The 20,182-nt window shown below is 50.5% G+C and overlaps 1 protein-coding gene across 1 annotated transcript in view; it reads right to left on the bottom strand.

The window, feature by feature from the left end:
• Positions 1 to 20,182, bottom strand: part of LOC149466095 (uncharacterized) — a 129,815-nt gene that overhangs the window by 85,866 nt on the left and 23,767 nt on the right. The window contains exons 9-10 of the mRNA XM_089672696.1: positions 8,755 to 10,281; positions 8,453 to 8,478 (exon numbers count right to left, since the gene is read on the bottom strand). Coding sequence (XP_089528822.1) covers positions 8,453 to 8,478; positions 8,755 to 10,281 — 1,553 coding nt within the window. The remainder of the gene's footprint in view (positions 1 to 8,452; positions 8,479 to 8,754; positions 10,282 to 20,182) is intronic.

Here is a 20,182-nt window from a genome sequence, read left to right as displayed (position 1 = left end):
AGTTGCGGTGTGGCCATTTCATTTTAAATTCCAATTGGGAATTGAAAAACGGGCAGTATCACCTTTTGAATATCTACAATACGACTCTGAACCTCCTCTGAAAAAGCAATCCACTGCGGATCGCTTTTCAGAGGGATGGTAGAGCTTGCTGCACCTGTGTGAATTAGCTCTCATGGCAACATACTGAATTGTATACTGTTTCAAAAATTTTTATGCTGTATCTAAAACACAGTGATGACCAAATTACTTCTCGACCCTGATGAGTCACAATGTGCAGGTATTGTGTTTGTCTATGTGTACAATACTGTAGTGAATGCGGGCTCCAGGGAGACCAGATATAGTGAATGCGGGGTCCAGGGAGAGCGGATATAGTGAATGCAGGGTCCGGGGAGATCAGATATAGTGAATGCAGGGTCCGGGGAGATCAGATATAGTGAATGCAGGGTCCGGGGAGATCAGATATAGTGAATGCAGGGTCCGGGGAGGCCAGATATAGTGAATGCAGGGACCGGGGAGACCAGATATAGTGAATGCAGGATCCTGGGAGACCAGATATAGTGAATGCAGGGTCCTGGGAGACCAGATATAGTGAATGCAGGGTCCTGGGAGAAAGATATAGTGAATGCAGGGACCGGGGAGACCGGATATAGTGAATGCAGGGACCGGGGAGACCGGATATAGTGAATGCAGGGTCCGGGGAGATCAGATATAGTGAATGCAGGGTCCGGGGAGACCAGATATAGTGAATGCAGGGTCCGGGGAGACCAGATCTAGTGAATGCAGGGTCCGGGGAGACCGGATCTAGTGAATGCAGGGTCCGGGAGACCGGATATAGTGAATGCAGGATCTGGGGAGACCGGATCTAGTGAATGCCGGGTCCGGGGAGACCGGATCTAGTGAATGCAGGGTCCGGGGAGACCGGATATAATGAATGCGGGGTCCTGGGTTTAGTAACAATTTGAGGCTGCAATCAAACCCGTGTGTTTCATAAACACGCTGCAAACAGGCTGCAGGTCACGCTAGCAGTGCCATTAATTGCTAATGGCACCCTAAGCGGGGATGGCAGATGCATGTCTCGCGGCACAACAATGTGCTACAAACACCCACTGAAAAAGCGCATGATGCTCTGTGATCGAAAAAGTTCTTGAGCTACTTTAGGACGTTTGTCTCGTGTTGAGCAGCCCATTCATGTGAATGGGCAACCCAAGGCATGATGCATGTTATCGCATGAAAAATGCACAAAATAGCAACCTGATCTGGTTTTATATTAAAAGTCTCTATCGCCAACTACCATCTTAGATTTCCAGCGACAGTAGAGTGTAAATTTTTTGTTTATTAAAATCTTGCAAACAAAAAACATCATAAAAATCATATTTACATATATACAGAATAAAATATGTATAATTAAACAAAACCAGCTTACTTCAGCAAAATAACAAATCCTAACCGTCACCTAAACACCCCCTCAGGCTAAGAAACGATTAAACATTCACCCCACACATTCATCCCATACATTGATCCCACACATTCATCCCATACATCGATCCCATGCATGCAGCCTTTCTTCAAAAATCTGATGTTACAAAATCTAGGGGACGTGAAAGGACAGAAAGAGAAGCCACGCCCCCAGAGACTGACAGACAGCAGCTACGGGGACCTGACATTCCTCCATGCCTTTGTCCAGGCTCCCGGCCGCCACCTGTCCTTCTCAAGACCCCGAATCTTCCCAACCTCACCCAGAATGTTGTTCACCACCACCTCGACAGGAAGGACTTTTTTGCGAATGGAAACCTGACACCGTGCATTCCACGTGTGGTAACGGACTACTAAGCTAACTAGAAAAAGTGTCTCAAAATCAAAATCCCGGTGAGTCTGAAAGGCTCCGTAAGACCACTCCGCGTAACTCAAGCGGGAAAGGAAAGGGATCCCCAGAGCCCCACCCACCCGCTTGTAGACTTCTATATTGAAGGGGCACTGAAGCAAGAAATGGTCCATCGTCTCCTCCACCCCACCGCACTCCACTCTTGGACAACCACGGTTCTCCGCAGAGCGATGCTTCAGGTTGCCCTTCACATAGAGTCTGCCATGGAACGAGAGCCAGGCCAAATCCCGAAACTTTAAAGGGATTCTCTCCAGATTCATCAAACGCAGACCCTCCCTCATAACCGGGCCTGGGCAATCCCTCAAGGCCAATGGCTCGCTAAAGGCAGATTCAACAACCCTCCTCTCCAGGGCCTTCCTAGGAAGAGATTTAATTTCCTCCGCCGTCACTCGCCATTGCCGAAGCATTTTCAGACACGGGGCAACATAAGCCGGGAGCTTACCATGTTGGACCCTCAGGCTTTTCACCGGCCCACCATTCTCCCAGCTCCGTAGAAAAGGCCTAAACCAGGACTGAAAAATACCAACCCACCCAGGCGGTTCCTCTGCCAGCATGCTACCAAAATTATGTTTCAAAAACATCAGAGAAAAGAAAACCACCGGGTTGACCATACCTAGGCCACCCATCCGCCTAGGAAGGTAGGTTACAGACCTCTTAATGAGGTTCAGTTTGTGCCCCCATAACAGCTGGAAGAAACAACTGTAGATCCTCGCATAGAGAGACACTGGCAAAACACAGACAAAGCTGACATACAGAAATACCGGGATCAGGTAAGTTTTAATCAGGTCAATCCTTTCCCTGTAAGAGAGTTTCCAATCCTTCCAGCTGGCCACCTTGGCATCGGCATCTTGTAGCCTGCTTACCCAATTTGCAAGGCCGTAATCACCGGGACCAAATCTGATGCCTAATACTTTAATTTCCTGCTGGGGCTCTGGGAAGGCGTCCGGAAGGGTAAAGCCTTCGCCTTCCTCTCCCATCCAGAAAACCTCACTCTTATCCTGATTGATCTTTGAGCCAGATGCCTGAGCATACTGTTCCATCACCGAGACCACCTCCTCCGCCTCCTGCGTCCCGGAGATGAAAACAGACACGTCATCAGCATAGGCCACGACCCTCAGAGGGGGCTCCCCAGGAATGCCCAAAGGAACTCCACACAACGGTCCGCTCTCTAACCTCCGAATGAAGGGATCGATTACAAACGCATATAGCAGAGGACTCAAAGGACACCCCTGACGCACACCTGAGCCAACCTCAAAGGGTCGTCCAATCCAACCATTCACAAGCATGAAGCTTTCAGCCCCTCTATATAAGGTCTTTAGCCAATCGATAAAGCCCCCCTCCAGGCCATACTTGCCAAGAAGCAGCCATAGGTACTCATGATTGACTCGATCAAAAGCTTTGGCCTGATCCAATGCCAGCAGGAACTTTCCCCAGCCTGCAGCCCTGCACCGCTCCAGGGCCTCCCGGACAGCTAACACCGCTGAAAAAGTGCTTCTTCCCTGAACCGAACAGTGCTGATGGCGAGAAAGTAAATTGCCCGCAACAGACGATAAACGCCAGAAAATAATTTTTGCCAATATCTTCCTATCAACATTGAGAAGGCTAATGGGCCGCCAATTCTCAATTCTCGAGGAATCCTTACCCTTTGACAGAAGAATCACTGCAGATTGTCGCATGGAGGGAGAGAGCGAACCCTCTCTCAGACAGCCATTAAACACCTCCACCAAATATGGGGCCAGAGTCACCTTAAAGTGCTTATAAAACTCGGCTGTCAATCCGTCTGGCCCAGGCGACTTCTTAATGGCAAGCTGATCAATAGCTTTCACCACCTCATCTGCCGTGATGTCCTCTGTCAAACTCACAAGAGAACTGCCATTTCCCAGTCCTGGAGTAGAGTCCAGAAAACCCAACATGCTCGCCCGATCGAGGTCCCTCCTACCCAGGAGGTCAGCATAATATGACCTGGAGGTTTCCAGGATCCCTGACTTGGACTTTGTCAGGGAACCCGTACTGTCAACCAGGCCTACAACTGACTTAACTGCTCTACCTTGTTTGCAGTTCTGGTAAGGGTCGGGCGAGTGATATTTCCCATAATCCCTTTCCAGAACCAAAGAGGCATGCCTGTCATATTGACACTGCCTGAGCAAGAGTTTAACCTCAGAGATCGCTTCTGGATCTCCATTATTCGAGACAAGCCGATCGAGCTTCCTCCGCAGACGCTGGTAGGTGACATACTTATCAAGCTGTTTATTCCTTCCTATGGCCTTGAAAAACCCAACGATCCTTCGTTTTGTAAGCTCCCACCACTCGGACTTACTGCTGCAAAAGTCCATGATTGATACCTGTGCCTGAAAAAAATCCTCAAAGGATTGACTCACCTTCTCATCGTCCAGGAGTGCCGAATTCAGCTTCCAGGTACCCCTCCCCTTAGGTGGTGTATCGGGGCCACTCAGAGTCACAGACAGAATACAGTGATCGGAAAACTCCACCGCCTGACACACTGGTGCCGAGAAGGCGGAGTTCCCCTTTAAAAAAAACCTATCTATTCTACTCTGACTAGAACCTCTCTGAAAAGTGAATCCCGTGTCGTCTGGGCAGCAATGAATGTGCACATCAACCAGACCTGCCTCTCTAGCTATTTTGTTTAAAAAAAACCCGTCACAGTCCAGCCTGGCTCCGGTCCCTCTCCTGTCCTTAGTCCTAGTGACGGTGTTAAAGTCACCACCGAAGACAACTTGCTGGGCTGTAAAAAGGAAAGGCTTGATCTTCATGAAGAGGCATTTCCTGTCCCATTTTGTCTGGGGCCCATAGATGTTAATCAGGCGCAGGTCCTGCCCCCCCATGGAGACGTCTAAGACCATGCATCTCCCCATTTCTACCTCAATAATCCGCCGACAGGTTACCATGCCGGAAAAAAGTACCGCAACTCCAGTGTAAGGCTCGGCCGCAAGAGACCAGAAGGAGGGGCCGCGCCTCCACTCCTTCTTCGCCATATGAACATCCCCCAAACTGGACAACCTGGTCTCCTGCAAAAAGAAAATGTCAGCATCAAACCTGCTGAGCAAAAATAAGGCCATGTTACGAGCGCTTACTGATTTTATGCTGGCGACATTAATGGTCGCCACCTTCAAAGGAGTGGGAACCGCCATCAGGATGATCGAGGTACCCGTTTCTTAGCCTGCTTACCCCCCTCCCTACTTGGAGACCCTACACGCTTCATAGTCCTCTGTGATTCCTCCTCCATGGAAACCAGAGACTCATCCCCTGAAGATCCCTCATCCTCCACCTCAGATAACACTTCAAATGTGTTTGACACCTCCACCCTCCCAGGGTCAGGTACAGGCACATCCTTCTTCCGCTTCTTCTTCCCAGACTTCCTTTTTGCCTCCAACCACTCCATATCATCATTTGATAAACCGGCCTGCAAAGCCCCCTCCCCTTCCCTTCCACCATCACCAACAACATCATCCACCCCACTCTCTCCACTGACCACAGCAGTCCCCCCAACCTTCACCACAACACCCCCACCATCATTCACTCCACCCCCCAGCGCCTCACGCGCTCTGACCCTCCGACGCCGGGGAGGGGGGGTCGGTGCAACCATACACATTGGTCCAGTTCCCTCCACAGCCCCCACTACCTCTGGGGAAACTGACACAGGAGGATCAGACACAACATCCACGGACACTGACTCAGGGGGCACAACACACGGAGATGACATTAGAGGGACCATCAGACACTGGGACCACAGGGACAGAGACATTGGGGACCCCTGGCACAGCCTCCCTCTCCTCTGCCTCCTCCATGTCCAGACGAAAAAACTCTTCCACCAAAGCTGACTGGTTGTGCATGGCCTCAGGGCACCGGTTGTACGAATGGCCAACCTTATCACACAGATTGCACCTGATGATATTACAATCCTTAGCCAGGTGCCCCAGATCCTGACATAGGGAGCACTTCATCTCTGGGCATGAGGAGGCGAAGTGACCCCGAGAACCGCACTTATTGCAGAGCTTGGGCTGTCCAGGGTAGAACACCACAATCCTGTCCTTCCCAATGAAGGCTGAGGAGGGCAGATGCTGGACCACATTCCCACACACATACAACCTCATCTGCACCGACCACCCACCAGTCCATATCCCTCTCTCATCCACAATCTTCTTCAGGGGTGCAAGTAGCTCCCCAAATCTCCTCAGCCAGACAGCCAAGTCAGCCGAAGGAATGGACTCATTCCGTACTAGAATGGTGACCGTCTTCACTAGAGGTTGGCGTGAGACAAGTCCCCTCCACTCCGGCAGACCCTTATACATGTGTTCATACTTCTCCCAGAATATATCCAGAGACTCGGGGCGCACAAAGGACAGATCATAGTCATAGGATCCTACAGGGCTGATCAAGGCGAAGATGTCATCCGCCCTAAACCCCATCTCCAAAATCCTGTCCACCACCGACATCCTGACCGGGGGAGCACCCCCACCCTCCCATCTGAGCTGCACCAAATTCCTCCTCCTGAAGGACAGGGGTGCAGATGGCAGACCTGCAGCAGACCTCCCCCCAGAGCTGACATGATGTGACCCCCTCCTCCCAGCCAGAGCCCCAGCATAGGTCTTATTTGCAGCATTAGATGTAGTGGACCTTAAAGCTGCACCAGGAACCTCAGAGCCCCCGCTCTGCAAACCACCATCAGAGGCAGCAGCAGTCACTCCATCCACCAACACACAGGCATTCCCCTTTCCAGCATTGCAAGCACTCTTATCATCCATATGTTTCCTTTCACTCGTGGCACTACTGCTCCCAGCAGACTCACTCACACCAGATGCTCCTGTCTCCCCCTCCCCCAACATACTCCTCTTAGGCAAAAGCCTTCCACTCCTGGTCACTCTCCCCTGGGTTTCAGCAACACCTTTCAGAGTGCTGCTGACAATTTCCCTCCCACCATTTTCTGCTGCATTTGCAGCCATCAGCAGGGATTGTCCAGCAAGTGTGTCAGATCCCCCCTTTACCTTCCCCCCAGCAGAGTCCACAGTCACAGGGTTCCTGGTATCAGAGTCCTCAGTCCCAGCAGAGTGCAGTCCTGCAGGCACAGCAGCCATCTTCCCCGCAGAGCTCTGTGCACACACAGGAGGATTTCCCTCCAAAACACTGCAGTGCACATGGCTGTCCACACTGGAGTCCAAACTGGCACTTTTAATAAAGCGTGGCTTTTCTGTTTTTTTCTCCTTTACAGGACCAGGTACAGAGTCCTCACCGTCATCTTCATCCTCAGAGTCCTCAGAAAAGCGGAAAGTTCTTCCAATTAGGGAAGACTCCAATTCCTCAATGTACTTTAGCAGCCCTCCGCCATATTCCTCTACCTCCTGTGCTGATCCTCCAGCTTGCTGTGGAGGGAGGGAAGCAGAGGCTGACATTTCCTCCAGGGAAGCAGATCCTGAGGTGGATGGGATAGCAGGGGCAGCATCCAGGACCCCCTCCTCACTCTCCACCCGTACTGCCACCGCCGATGCTGGATCCTTACCGGAGTCTCCCTTCATCTTCCTGAACCTTTCCTCATTCCGGAACTTTTCTCTGAAAGCTCCGCTCTTCTCCTTCAGCGTCTTTACCAGATTCTGCTGCTTCTTAATGGCGACCTCCAAACCCTTCATCTCCGGCTTCATGCTCTGCCTCTTGCTGCTCCATGCCTTGTCATGGAGAACTTTCTTCTTCTTGTAGTCAGTTTTCAGACTCACCAACTTTTCCTCCTCCTTTGCGATTCTCACCAGATAATCAGCAACCCGCTCTCTAAAGACAGGGAGGGATTCCCCACTTTTAGGGCCACAGCCAAGGTCTTCAGGTGCTGGTAAAGTATGGGAAGGCAAGCTGGGTCCCTCAGGGGGAGCATGGTCTGAGCCTAGCCCAGAAGAGGCCATGTTTCTGGGGCCAGGCGAGCAGGCCTGGCCCCCTAGTGCCTGGAGAGGGAGAGCAACTGCAGCACAACCTCTCTGGTGCAGAGTGTAAGCTCCTCTGGTGCAGAGAATCATGGGACTGTGGGGGAGAGGACATTAGAGTGTAAGCTCCTCTGGCGCAGAGACTGTGACTGTGGGGGAGGGGGCATTAGAGCGTAAGCTCCTCCGGCGCAGAGACTGATGGGACTGCGGGGGAGGGGGCATTAGAGCGTAAGCTCCCCTGGCGCAGAGACTGATGGGACTGCGGGGGAGGGGGCATTAGAGCGTAAGCTCCTCTGGCGCAGAGACTTATGGGACTGCGGGGGAGGGGGCATTAGAGCGTAAGCTCCTCTGGCGCAGAGACTGACGGGACTGCGGGGGAGGGGACATTAAAGCGTAAGCTCCTCTGGCGCAGAGAATGATGTGACTGGGGGGGAGGGGACATTAGAGCGTCAGCTCCTCTGGTACAGAGACTGATGTGACTGTGGGGGGAGGGGACATTAGAGTGTAAGCTCCTCTGGTGCAGAGAATGATGTGACTGCCTCCTTAGTGTCCTCTGTACTGCACTCTGGTATACATCAGAGCTATTTAAATGTAAAATAAATTATGAAGAATCATTCAGCATGTAATAACAACAGCCAATCATTACCTCTCCAATGCACAGCCGGCTTCCAGCTACCTCGGTAAGTGGGCACAGGTGTGGCTCCTGTACTGCCCTGCCACTGGGGCCACCATTACAAGTCCATAGTTCCACACTCACTCAGCATGTACATAGAAGCCTTCCACTAGCAAAGCAGGGGGAAAGCAGAAACCAGCTTCCCAGAGCAACCACTAGAGGCTGAAACTCCTGTACAAGATTGTCTCTGCGCATGGGGGCGGCCATTTTCTTGTAGCACAAATTATCATTTAAACTTTTAAAGTGCTTTATGCTGCTATTAGGACTGCTGGGACTTGTTGTTCAATATTGGCCGCAGACACCGGGACCGCTGGGTCTTGTAGTGTCATATTGGCTGCAGAAACTGGGGCCGCTGGGACATGTAGTGCCATATTGGCTGCAGACACCGGGACCGCTGGGACTTGTAGTGCCATATTGGCCGCAGACACCGGGACCGCTGCGACTTGTAGTGCCATATTGGCCGCAGACACCGGGACCGCTGGGACTTGTAGTGCCATATTGGTGGCAGACACCGGGATCGCTGGGACTTGTAGTGCCATATTGACTGCAGACACCGGGATCGCTTGGACTTGTAGTGCCATATTGGCGGCAGACACCGGGATTGCTGGGACTTGTAGTGCCATATTGGCCGCAGACACCGGGACCGCTGGGTTTTGTAGTGCCATATTGGCCGCAGACACCGGGATCGCTGGGACTTGTAGTGCCATATTGGCTGCAGACACCGGGATCGCTGGGACTTGTAGTGCCAAATTGGCCGCAGACAGCGGGATTGCTTGGACTTGTAGTGCCATATTGGCTGCAGACACCGGGACTGCTGGGATTTGTAGTGCCTTTTTGGCTGCAGACACTGGGATCGCTGGGACTTGTAGTGCATTATTGGCTGCAGACACGGGACCGCTGGGATTTGTTGTGCCATTTTGGCCGCAGACACCGGGACCTCTGGGACTTGTAGTGCCATATTGGCGGCAGACACCGGGATTGCTGGGACTTGTAGTGCCATATTGGCTGCAGACACAGGGAACGCTGGGATTTGTAGTGCCATATTGGCTGCAGACACCGGGACTGCTGTGAGTTGTAGTGCCATATTGGCTGTAGACACCGGGACCGCTGGGACTTGTAGTGCTATATTGGCTGCAGACACCGGGATCGCTGTGACTTGTAGTGCCATATTGGCTGCAGACACCGGGACCGCTGGGACTTGTAGTGCCATATTGGCTGCAGACACAGGGAACGCTGGGATTTGTAGTGCCTTTTTGGCTGCAGACACAGGGATCGCTGGGACTTGTAGTGCCATATTGGCTGTAGACACCGGGACCGCTGGGACTTGTAGTACCATATTGGCTGCAGACACTGGGACCTCTGGGACTTGTAGTGTCATATTGGCTGCAGACACAGGGACCGCTGGGACTTGTAGTGCCATATTGGCTGCAGACACCCAGGGCCGCTGGGACTTGAAGTGCCATATTGGCTGCAGACACCGGGACTGCTGGGACTTGTAGTTCCATATTGGCTGAAGACACCGGGATCGCTGGGACTTGTAGTGCCATATTGGCCGCAGACACCGGGATCGCTGGGACTTGTAGTGCCAAATTGGCCGCAGACACCGGGATTGCTGGGACTTGTAGTGCCATATTGGCCGCAGACACCGGGATCGCTGGGACTTGTAGTGCCAAATTGGCCGCAGACAGCGGGATCGCTTGGACTTGTAGTGCCATATTGGCCGCAGACACCGGGACTGCTGGTATAGTATGCCTCCCCTCCCTCCATGTGGGGTCCTGCGTTTTCAGTCCCCATGTCCTCTCCTAGTCCATCCTTTTGAATTATTATGATGTTACTTTCTGCCTCCATTGACATCATGGATCTCTCTTCCATCCCCCCTCCTCCACACCCGGCATGGGGGTGTCCGCTCCTCTCCTGTCCGCCCTACGCTGGGCTCCGGAAACATGGCTGCCAGGACAGGGCGCCTCCGCCTATTGGCCAGTCACATGGTCCAGGCAGCATGCTGGGGAGAGATTGCAGCAGGTACGGGTGGGAGATCAGAGGACGACATTAGGAAGGGGTGGGGTCACGGCTGTATAAAGGGGGAGGGGGGGTTCAATGAATGCATGTACATGGGTACACTTTTGGATGATTATATACATTTGATGAATGGACGAATGTCGGCCAAAAATTGCTTTTTGCTTTGGACCTTCAACTTTAAAGGGAATGTCATTTCTGAACGATCACCCCATCCACGGGACAAAAATTCGTTTGATGGAGAAAAGTTTTCCTTCCTCAAATTTTCCCGTCACTGCCGTCAAAAATGAATATCGATTTGACCCCCCCTAAGGTTGGCCACACATGGGTAGATTTTTGGACGAGAATAGTTGTAAGAAAAGTCGTAGGAAAATTCTTTGAACATTCGATGGACAAATGTCATTCAAAATTGTCTCTAGCTTCAACTTCCCTTCAACTTTAAAGGACAATCACCCCATCCACTGGATGAAAATACGTTTGCTGGAGAAACGTTTTCCTTCCTCCCCCTTTCGAATTTTCCCGTCACCCCCATCAAAAATGAACATCGATTTGACCCCCCCTAAGGCTGGCCACACACGGGTAGATTTTCGAACAAGAATATTCGTAAGAAAAGTCGTAAGAAAATTCTTTGAACGTTTGATGAATGGATGAATGTCGTCCGAAAATTGCCTTTTGCTTTGAACCTTCGACTTTAAAATGAATGTCATTTCTGAACGATCACCCCATCCACAGGACAAAAAATGCCATCTGTTCTACTTTTTTTCCCTGCAATGCACCGGAACTGCGAGGGCTGACATGACGTCTGACCCTGGCCACCACGTCACCCCCTTTCTGTGCGGTTCTTCATATGGAAGCAGTGGATGCTCCGGGACGTAACTTGGGCCCCTGTACATCAGAGCTCAAACTGGGGGAGGGGGGAGCAGCTAAAGGAGCCAATCAGCTGCGTTGCTGTGCTAACAAGGGAAATGCTGATAGGTGGAAAGAACAGCGTGAGAGAGAGAGATGAGCTCATTGGTCCGCTGCTGCCACGTTTGTTGTCCAGTCGGGGGGGGGGGGGGGGGGGGTGGACAAGACCTGTAAGTGTTGATGAATTGCATCAAAGGAAAAAAAATCAGATTTCCTGCCAGACAGGAATGTGCTGCGTGGCAGAGATGTGTGAATCTCAGGACTGGATAGACAGAAATACAAATCTTTTATTTTATTGACTTCAATGCAGAAAGACTCCCATTGACTTCAATGCAAAAACACCTCTCATTGACTTCAATGCATAAAGACTCTCATTGACTTCAATGCAAAACGACTCTCATTGACTTCAATGCAAAAAGTCTCCCATTGACTTCAGTGCAAAAATGCCTCCTATTAACTTCAATGCAAAAACATCTCTCATTGACGTCAATGCAAAAAGACTCCCATTGACTTCAATGCAAAAAGACTCCCATTGACTTCAATGCAAAAAGACTCCCATTGACTTCAATGCAAAAAGACTCCCATTGCCTTCAGTGCAAAAATGCCTCCCATTGACTTCAATGCAAAAACACCTCTCATTGACTTCAATGCAAAAAGACTCTCATTGACTGTAATGCAAAAACACCTCCCAATGCCTCCCATTGACTTCAATACAAAAATGCCTCCCACTGACTTCAATGCAGATACAACTCCTATATATGTGTTCTCTCTGTAGTACAGCTGACATGTGAAACTCAATCCTGCCACCGTCTTCAGCCATGGAGGCCACCATCTTGGCCTGTGCCTGATCTTCACATGTGATCCATTATGACACCAGCTGACCGATGGTCTGACAATTTGGTTGAGAGCACAAGCACCTGTGACAGTTAGCTATCCCGATATGCCTTGAACGATTTTTGAAATTGGTAAATCGATGGGTTTAGTTCCACTTCCAGTGGATCAGATCGGGGAATTTATATTTATTGTCTTTTATGTCTTTTTATGTCTAGAAAACAGAATAAAGAAATGTCTGTCAGGCCTCCGGGGATTCCTGGAAGTGAGAGGATATTACGGCTCACCCTGGAGATCGTCTACCTGCTGACCGGGGAGGTGAGGAGGATTCTGGGAGGTCACTTTGATATAGATCAAATATAGCAGGGCTCGAAAATCCCAGGCACCATAAATACAAAACCGCCTCCCATTGACCTCAATGCAAAAACGCCTCCCATTGACTTCAATGCAAAAATTCCTCCCATTGACTTCAATGCAAAAACACCTCTCATTGACTTTGGACGAGTGTGACTTTCATTGCGACTTTACAGCGCGACTTCGATGCGACTTTGGAACGAGTGCGACTTTGGCTTTGACCAAGGATGATTGTTTTTGATTTACAAAGTCGCACGTATATTGTTCAGACACGAGTTTTGGAGGGTTTTCATTGAAGTCTATGGCCCTCCAGTCGCATGAAAGTCAAACTACTTTCACATCGCCGTGGCCTGAAGTTGCACAGAAATGAATGGCGGCTCATTGGGAAAACATGTGGTGTGACCTGTCATGCGACGTTGGACCCCAAAGTCGCATGACAAGTCGCACAAGTGTGAATGGGCTCTAACCCTTTTCTAGTTTGTAAGCAATGGAACCGAAGGCTAAAAAAAAGTTTAATCCTTTGATTTTGGAGCCGATAAATGACACTGAACCATAAAGGCATCTTTTCCATCTTGTTCCATCCAATTCTCTCATCGCTGTGGTAATAATAGATGACAGACAGACAGACAGACAGACAGACAGACAGACAGACAGACAGACAGACAGACAGACAGACAGACAGACAGATAAAAAGCATCAATATTGCAAACAATCTCCAAAATCATACCGTCAATACTGAGAACTGTCCTCTGCAAACTTCTATATCGCCATCGTCCTGAAGAAGCTGAAAAAGCAAAACCCGTTGCCCTTTTGGAGGACGTAATGCTATAGAGCGGTGGTCTCCAAACTGTGGCCCTTTGCTTGCCTCTATCTGGGATACTACTCCTCCCACTCATACCAACAAGGAGGCACCAATTCTTCCACTAGAGGCACTACTAGGCACCAACTATGGGGCATTTTTCCTTCCACTAACACCAATGATGGGGCACAATTCCTGCAACTGATATAAATAATTAGGTACTATTCCTCCAACTAATACCAAGGACGGGGCACTATTCCTTCATCTGACACCAATGATGGGGCACTATTCCTTCATCTGACACCAATGATGGGGCACTATTCCTTCATCTGACACCAATGATGGGGCACTATTCCTTCATCTGACACCAATGATGGGGCACTATTCCTTCATCTGACACCAATGATGGGGCACTATTCCTCCCACTGATACCAATGATGGGGCACTATTCCTTCATCTGACACCAATGATGGGACACTATTCCTCCCGCTGACACCAATGATGGGGCACTATTCCTTCCTCTGACACCAATGATGGGGTACTATTACTTTCTCTGACACCAATGATGAGGCACTATTCCTCCCACTAATAGCAATGATGGGGCACTATTCCTCCCACTGACACCAATGATGGGGCACTATTCCTCCCACTGATACCAATGATGGGACACTATTCCTCCCACTGACACCAATGATGGGGCACTATTCCTCCCACTGATACCAATGATGGGACACTATTCCTCCCACTGATACCAATGATGGGACACTATTCCTCCCACTGAAACCAACGATGGGGCACTATTCCTCCCACTGACACCAACGATGGGACACTATTCCTCCCACTGACACCAACGATGGGGCACTATTCATCCCACTGACACCAATGATGGGGCACTATTCCTCCCACTGATACCAATGATGGGGAACTATTCCACCCACTGACACCAATGATGGGGCACTATTCCTCCCACTGACACCAATGATGGGGCTCTATTCCTCTCACTGATACCAATGATGGGGCACTATTCCTCCCACTGATACCAATGATGGGGCACTATTCCTCCCACTGACACCAATGATGGGGCACTATTCCTCCCACTGAACCAATGATGGGGCACTATTCCTTCATCTGACACCAATGATGGGGCACTATTCCTCCCACTGACACCAATGATGGGGCACCATTCCTCCCGCTGACACCAATGATGGGGCACTATTCCTTCAGCTGACACCAATGATGAGGCACTATTCCTCCCACTGACACCAATGATGGGACACTATTCCTCCCACTGATATCAATGATGGGACACTATTCCTCACACTGACACCAATGATGGGGCACTATTCCTCCCACTGACACCAATGATGGGGCACTATTCCTCCCACTGATACCAATGATGGGGCACTATTCCTCCCACTGACACCAATGATGGGGCACTATTCCTCCCACTGACACCAATGATGGGGCACTATTCCCTTCCACTGATACCAATGATGGGACACTATTCCTTCCACAGATACCAATGATGGGACACTATTCCCCCCACTGACACCAATGATGGGGCGCTATTCATCCCACTGATGTCAATGATGGGGAACTATTCCTCCCGCTGACACCAATGATGGGGCACTATTCCTCCCGCTGATATCAATGATGGGGCACTATTCCTCCCACTGACACCAATGATGGGGCACTATTCCTCCCGCTGACACCAATGATGGGGCACTATTCCTCCCGCTGACACCAATGATGGGGCACTATTCCTCCCGCTGACACCAATGATGGGACACTATTCCTCCCGCTGATACCAATGATGGGGCACTATTCCTCCCAATGACACCAATGATGGGGCACTATTCCTCCCGCTGACACCAATGATGGGGCACTATTCCTCCCACTGACACCAATGATGGGGCACTATTCCTCCCACTGACACCAATGATGGGGCACTATTCCTCCCACTGACACCAATGATGGGGCACTATTCCTCCCACTGACACCAATGATGGGGCACTATTCCTCCCACTGACACCAATTATGGGGCACTATTCTTCCCACTGACACCAATGATGGGGCACTATTCCTCCCACTGACACCAATGATGGGGCACTATTCCTCCCACTGACACCAATGATGGGGCACTATTCTTCCCACTGACACCAATGATGAGGCACTATTCCTCCCACGGACACCAATGATGGGGCACTATTCCTCCCACTGACACCAATGATGGGGCACTATTCCTCCCACTGATACCAATGATGGGACACTATTCCTTCCACTGATACCAATGATGGGGCACTATTCCTCCCACTGACACCAATGATGGGGTACTATTCCTCCCACTGATACCAATGATGGGACACTATTCCTCCCACTGACACCAATGATGGGGCACTATTCATCCCACTGACACCAATGATGGGGCACTATTCCTCCCACTGATACCAATGATGGGGCACTATTCCACCCACTGACACCAATGATGGGGCACTATTCCTCCCACTGATACCAATGATGGGGCACCATTCCTCCCGCTGACACCAATGATGGGGCACTATTCCTTCAGCTGACACCAATGATGAGGCACTATTCCTCCCACTGACACCAATGATGGGACACTATTCCTCCCACTGATATCAATGATGGGACACTATTCCTCACACTGACACCAATGATGGGGCACTATTCCTCCCACTGACACCAATGATGGGGCACTATTCCTCCCACTGATACCAATGATGGGGCACTATTCCTCCCACTGACACCAATGATGGGGCACTATTCCTCCCACTGACACCAATGATGGGGCACTATTCCCTTCCACTGATACCAATGATGGGACACTATTCCTTCCACAGATACCAATGATGGGACACTATTCCCCCCACTGACACCAATGATGGGGCGCTATTCATCCCACTGATGTCAATGATGGGGAACTATTCCTCCCGCTGACACCAATGATGGGGCACTATTCCTCCCGCTGATATCAATGATGGGGCACTATTCCTCCCACTGACACCAATGATGGGGCACTATTCCTCCCGCTGACACCAATGATGGGGCACTATTCCTCCCGCTGACACCAATGATGGGGCACTATTCCTCCCGCTGACACCAATGATGGGACACTATTCCTCCCGCTGATACCAATGATGGGGCACTATTCCTCCCAATGACACCAATGATGGGGCACTATTCCTCCCGCTGACACCAATGATGGGGCACTATTCCTCCCGCTGACACCAATGATGGGGCACTATTCCTCCCACTGACACCAATGATGGGGCACTATTCCTCCCACTGACACCAATGATGGGGCACTATTCCTCCCACTGACACCAATGATGGGGCACTATTCCTCCCACTGACACCAATTATGGGGCACTATTCTTCCCACTGACACCAATGATGGGGCACTATTCCTCCCACTGACACCAATGATGGGGCACTATTCCTCCCACTGACACCAATGATGGGGCACTATTCTTCCCACTGACACCAATGATGAGGCACTATTCCTCCCACGGACACCAATGATGGGGCACTATTCCTCCCACTGACACCAATGATGGGGCACTATTCCTCCCACTGATACCAATGATGGGACACTATTCCTTCCACTGATACCAATGATGGGTCACTATTCCTCCCACTGACACCAATGATGGGGTACTATTCCTCCCACTGATACCAATGATGGGACACTATTCCTCCCACTGACACCAATGATGGGGCACTATTCATCCCACTGACACCAATGATGGGGCACTATTCCTCCCACTGATACCAATGATGGGGCACTATTCCACCCACTGACACCAATGATGGGGCACTATTCCTCCCACTGATACCAATGATGGGACACTATTCCTCCCACTGATACCAATGATGGGGCACTATTCCTTCCACTGATATCAATGATGGGGCACTATTCCTCCCACTGATACCAATGATGGGGCACTATTCCTCCCATTGACACCAATGATGGGGCACTATTCCTCCCATTGACACCAATGATGGGGCACTATTCCTTCCACTGATACCAATGATGGGACACTATTCCTTCCACTGATACCAATGATGGGGCACTATTCCTCCCACTGACATCAATGATGGGGCACTATTCCTCCCACTGACACCAATGATGGGGCACTATCTATTCCTCACACTGACACCAATGATGGGGCACTATTCCTCACACTGACACCAATGATGGGACACTATTCCTCACACTGACACCAATGATGGGTCACTATTCCTCCCACTGACACCAATGATGGGGCACTATTTCTCCCACTGATACAAATGATGGGGCACTATTCCTCCCACTGACACCAATGATGGGGCACTATTCCTCCCACTGACACCAATGATGGGGCACTATTCCTCCCACTGACACCAATGATGGGGCACTATTCCTCCCACTGACACAAATGATGGGGCACTATTCCTCCCACTGACACCAATGATGGGGCACTATTCCTCCCACTGACACCAATGATGGGGCACTATTTCTCCCACTGACACAAATGATGGGGCACTATTCCTTCCACTGACACCAATGATGGGGCACTATTCCTCCCACTGACACCAATGATGGGGCACTATTCCTTCCACTGACACCAATGATGGGGCACTATTCCTTCCACTGACACCAATGATGGGGCACTATTCCTTCCACTGACACCAATGATGGGGTACTATTCCTCCCACTGACACCAATGATGGGGTACTATTCCTCCCACTGACACCAATGATGTGACACTATTCCTCCCACTGACACCAATGATGGGTCACGATTCCTCCCACTGACACCAATGATGGGGCACTATTCCTCCCGCTGATATCAATGATGGGGCACTATTCCTCCCACTGACACCAATGATGGGGCACTATTCCTCCCGCTGACACCAATGATGGGGCACTATTCCTCCCGCTGACACCAATGATGGGGCACTATTCCTCCCGCTGACACCAATGATGGGACACTATTCCTCCCGCTGATACCAATGATGGGGCACTATTCCTCCCAATGACACCAATGATGGGGCACTATTCCTCCCGCTGACACCAATGATGGGGCACTATTCCTCCCACTGACACCAATGATGGGGCACTATTCCTCCCACTGACACCAATGATGGGGCACTATTCCTCCCACTGATACCAATGATGGGGCACTATTCCTCCCACTGACACCAATGATGGGGCACTATTCCTCCCACTGACACCAATTATGGGGCACTATTCCTCCCACTGACACCAATGATGGGGCACTATTCCTCCCACTGACACCAATGATGGGGCACTATTCCTCCCACTGACACCAATGATGGGGCACTATTCCTCCCACTGATACCAATGATGGGACACTATTCCTTCCACTGATACCAATGATGGGGCACTATTCCTCCCACTGACACCAATGATGGGGTACTATTCCTCCCACTGATACCAATGATGGGACACTATTCCTCCCACTGATACCAACAATGGGACACTATTCCTCCCACTGACACCAATGATGGGGCACTATTCATCCCACTGACACCAATGATGGGGCACTATTCCTCCCACTGATACCAATGATGGGGCACTATTCCACCCACTGACACCAATGATGGGGCACTATTCCTCCCACTGATACCAATGATGGGACACTATTCCTCCCACTGATACCAATGATGGGACACTATTCCTTCCACTGATACCAATGATGGGGCACTATTCCTCCCACTGACACCAATGATGGGGCACTATTCCTTCCACTGATACCAATGATGGGACACGATTCCTTCCACTGATACCAATGATGGGGCACTATTCCTCCCACTGACATCAATGATGGGGCACTATTCCTCCCACTGACACCAATGATGGGGCACTATCTATTCCTCACACTGACACCAATGATGGGGCACTATTCCTCACACTGACACCAATGATGGGACACTATTCCTCACACTGACACCAATGATGGGTCACTATTCCTCCCACTGACACCAATGATGGGGCACTATTTCTCCCACTGATACAAATGATGGGGCACTATTCCTCCCACTGACACCAATGATGGGGCACTATTCCTCCCACTGACACCAATGATGGGGCACTATTCCTCCCACTGACACCAATGATGGGGCACTATTCCTCCCACTGACATAAATGATGGGGCACTATTCCTCCCACTGACACCAATGATGGGGCACTATTCCTCCCACTGACACCAATGATGGGGCACTATTTCTCCCACTGACACAAATGATGGGGCACTATTCCTTCCACTGACACCAATGATGGGGCACTATTCCTCCCACTGACACCAATGATGGGGCACTATTCATCCCACTGACACCAATGATGGGGCACTATTCCTTCCACTGACACCAATGATGGGGCACTATTCCTTCCACTGACACCAATGATGGGGCACTATTCCTTCCACTGACACCAATGATGGGGCACTATTCCTTCCACTGACACCAATGATGGGGTACTATTCCTCCCACTGACACCAATGATGGGGTACTATTCCTCCCACTGACACCAATGATGTGACACTATTCCTCCCACTGACACCAATGATGGGTCACTATTCCTCCCACTGACATCAATGATGGGGCACGATTCCTCCCACTGACACCAATGATGGGGCACTATTCCTTCCACTGACACCAATGATGGGGCACCATTCCGACCACTGATACCAATGATGGAGCACTATTCCTCCCACTGATATCAATGATGGGACACTATTCCTTTCTCTGACACCAATGATGGGGCACTATTCA

The sequence above is a fragment of the Staurois parvus genome, unplaced genomic scaffold, assembly GCF_062004578.1.
Source record: "Staurois parvus isolate SC_StPar_1 unplaced genomic scaffold, SC_StPar_1.0 ptg000132l, whole genome shotgun sequence".
In the NCBI taxonomy this organism is placed as follows: Eukaryota; Metazoa; Chordata; class Amphibia; order Anura; family Ranidae; genus Staurois; species Staurois parvus.
Note: the sequence above shows the minus strand (reverse complement) of the source record. Positions and strands in the feature narration are given on the sequence as shown.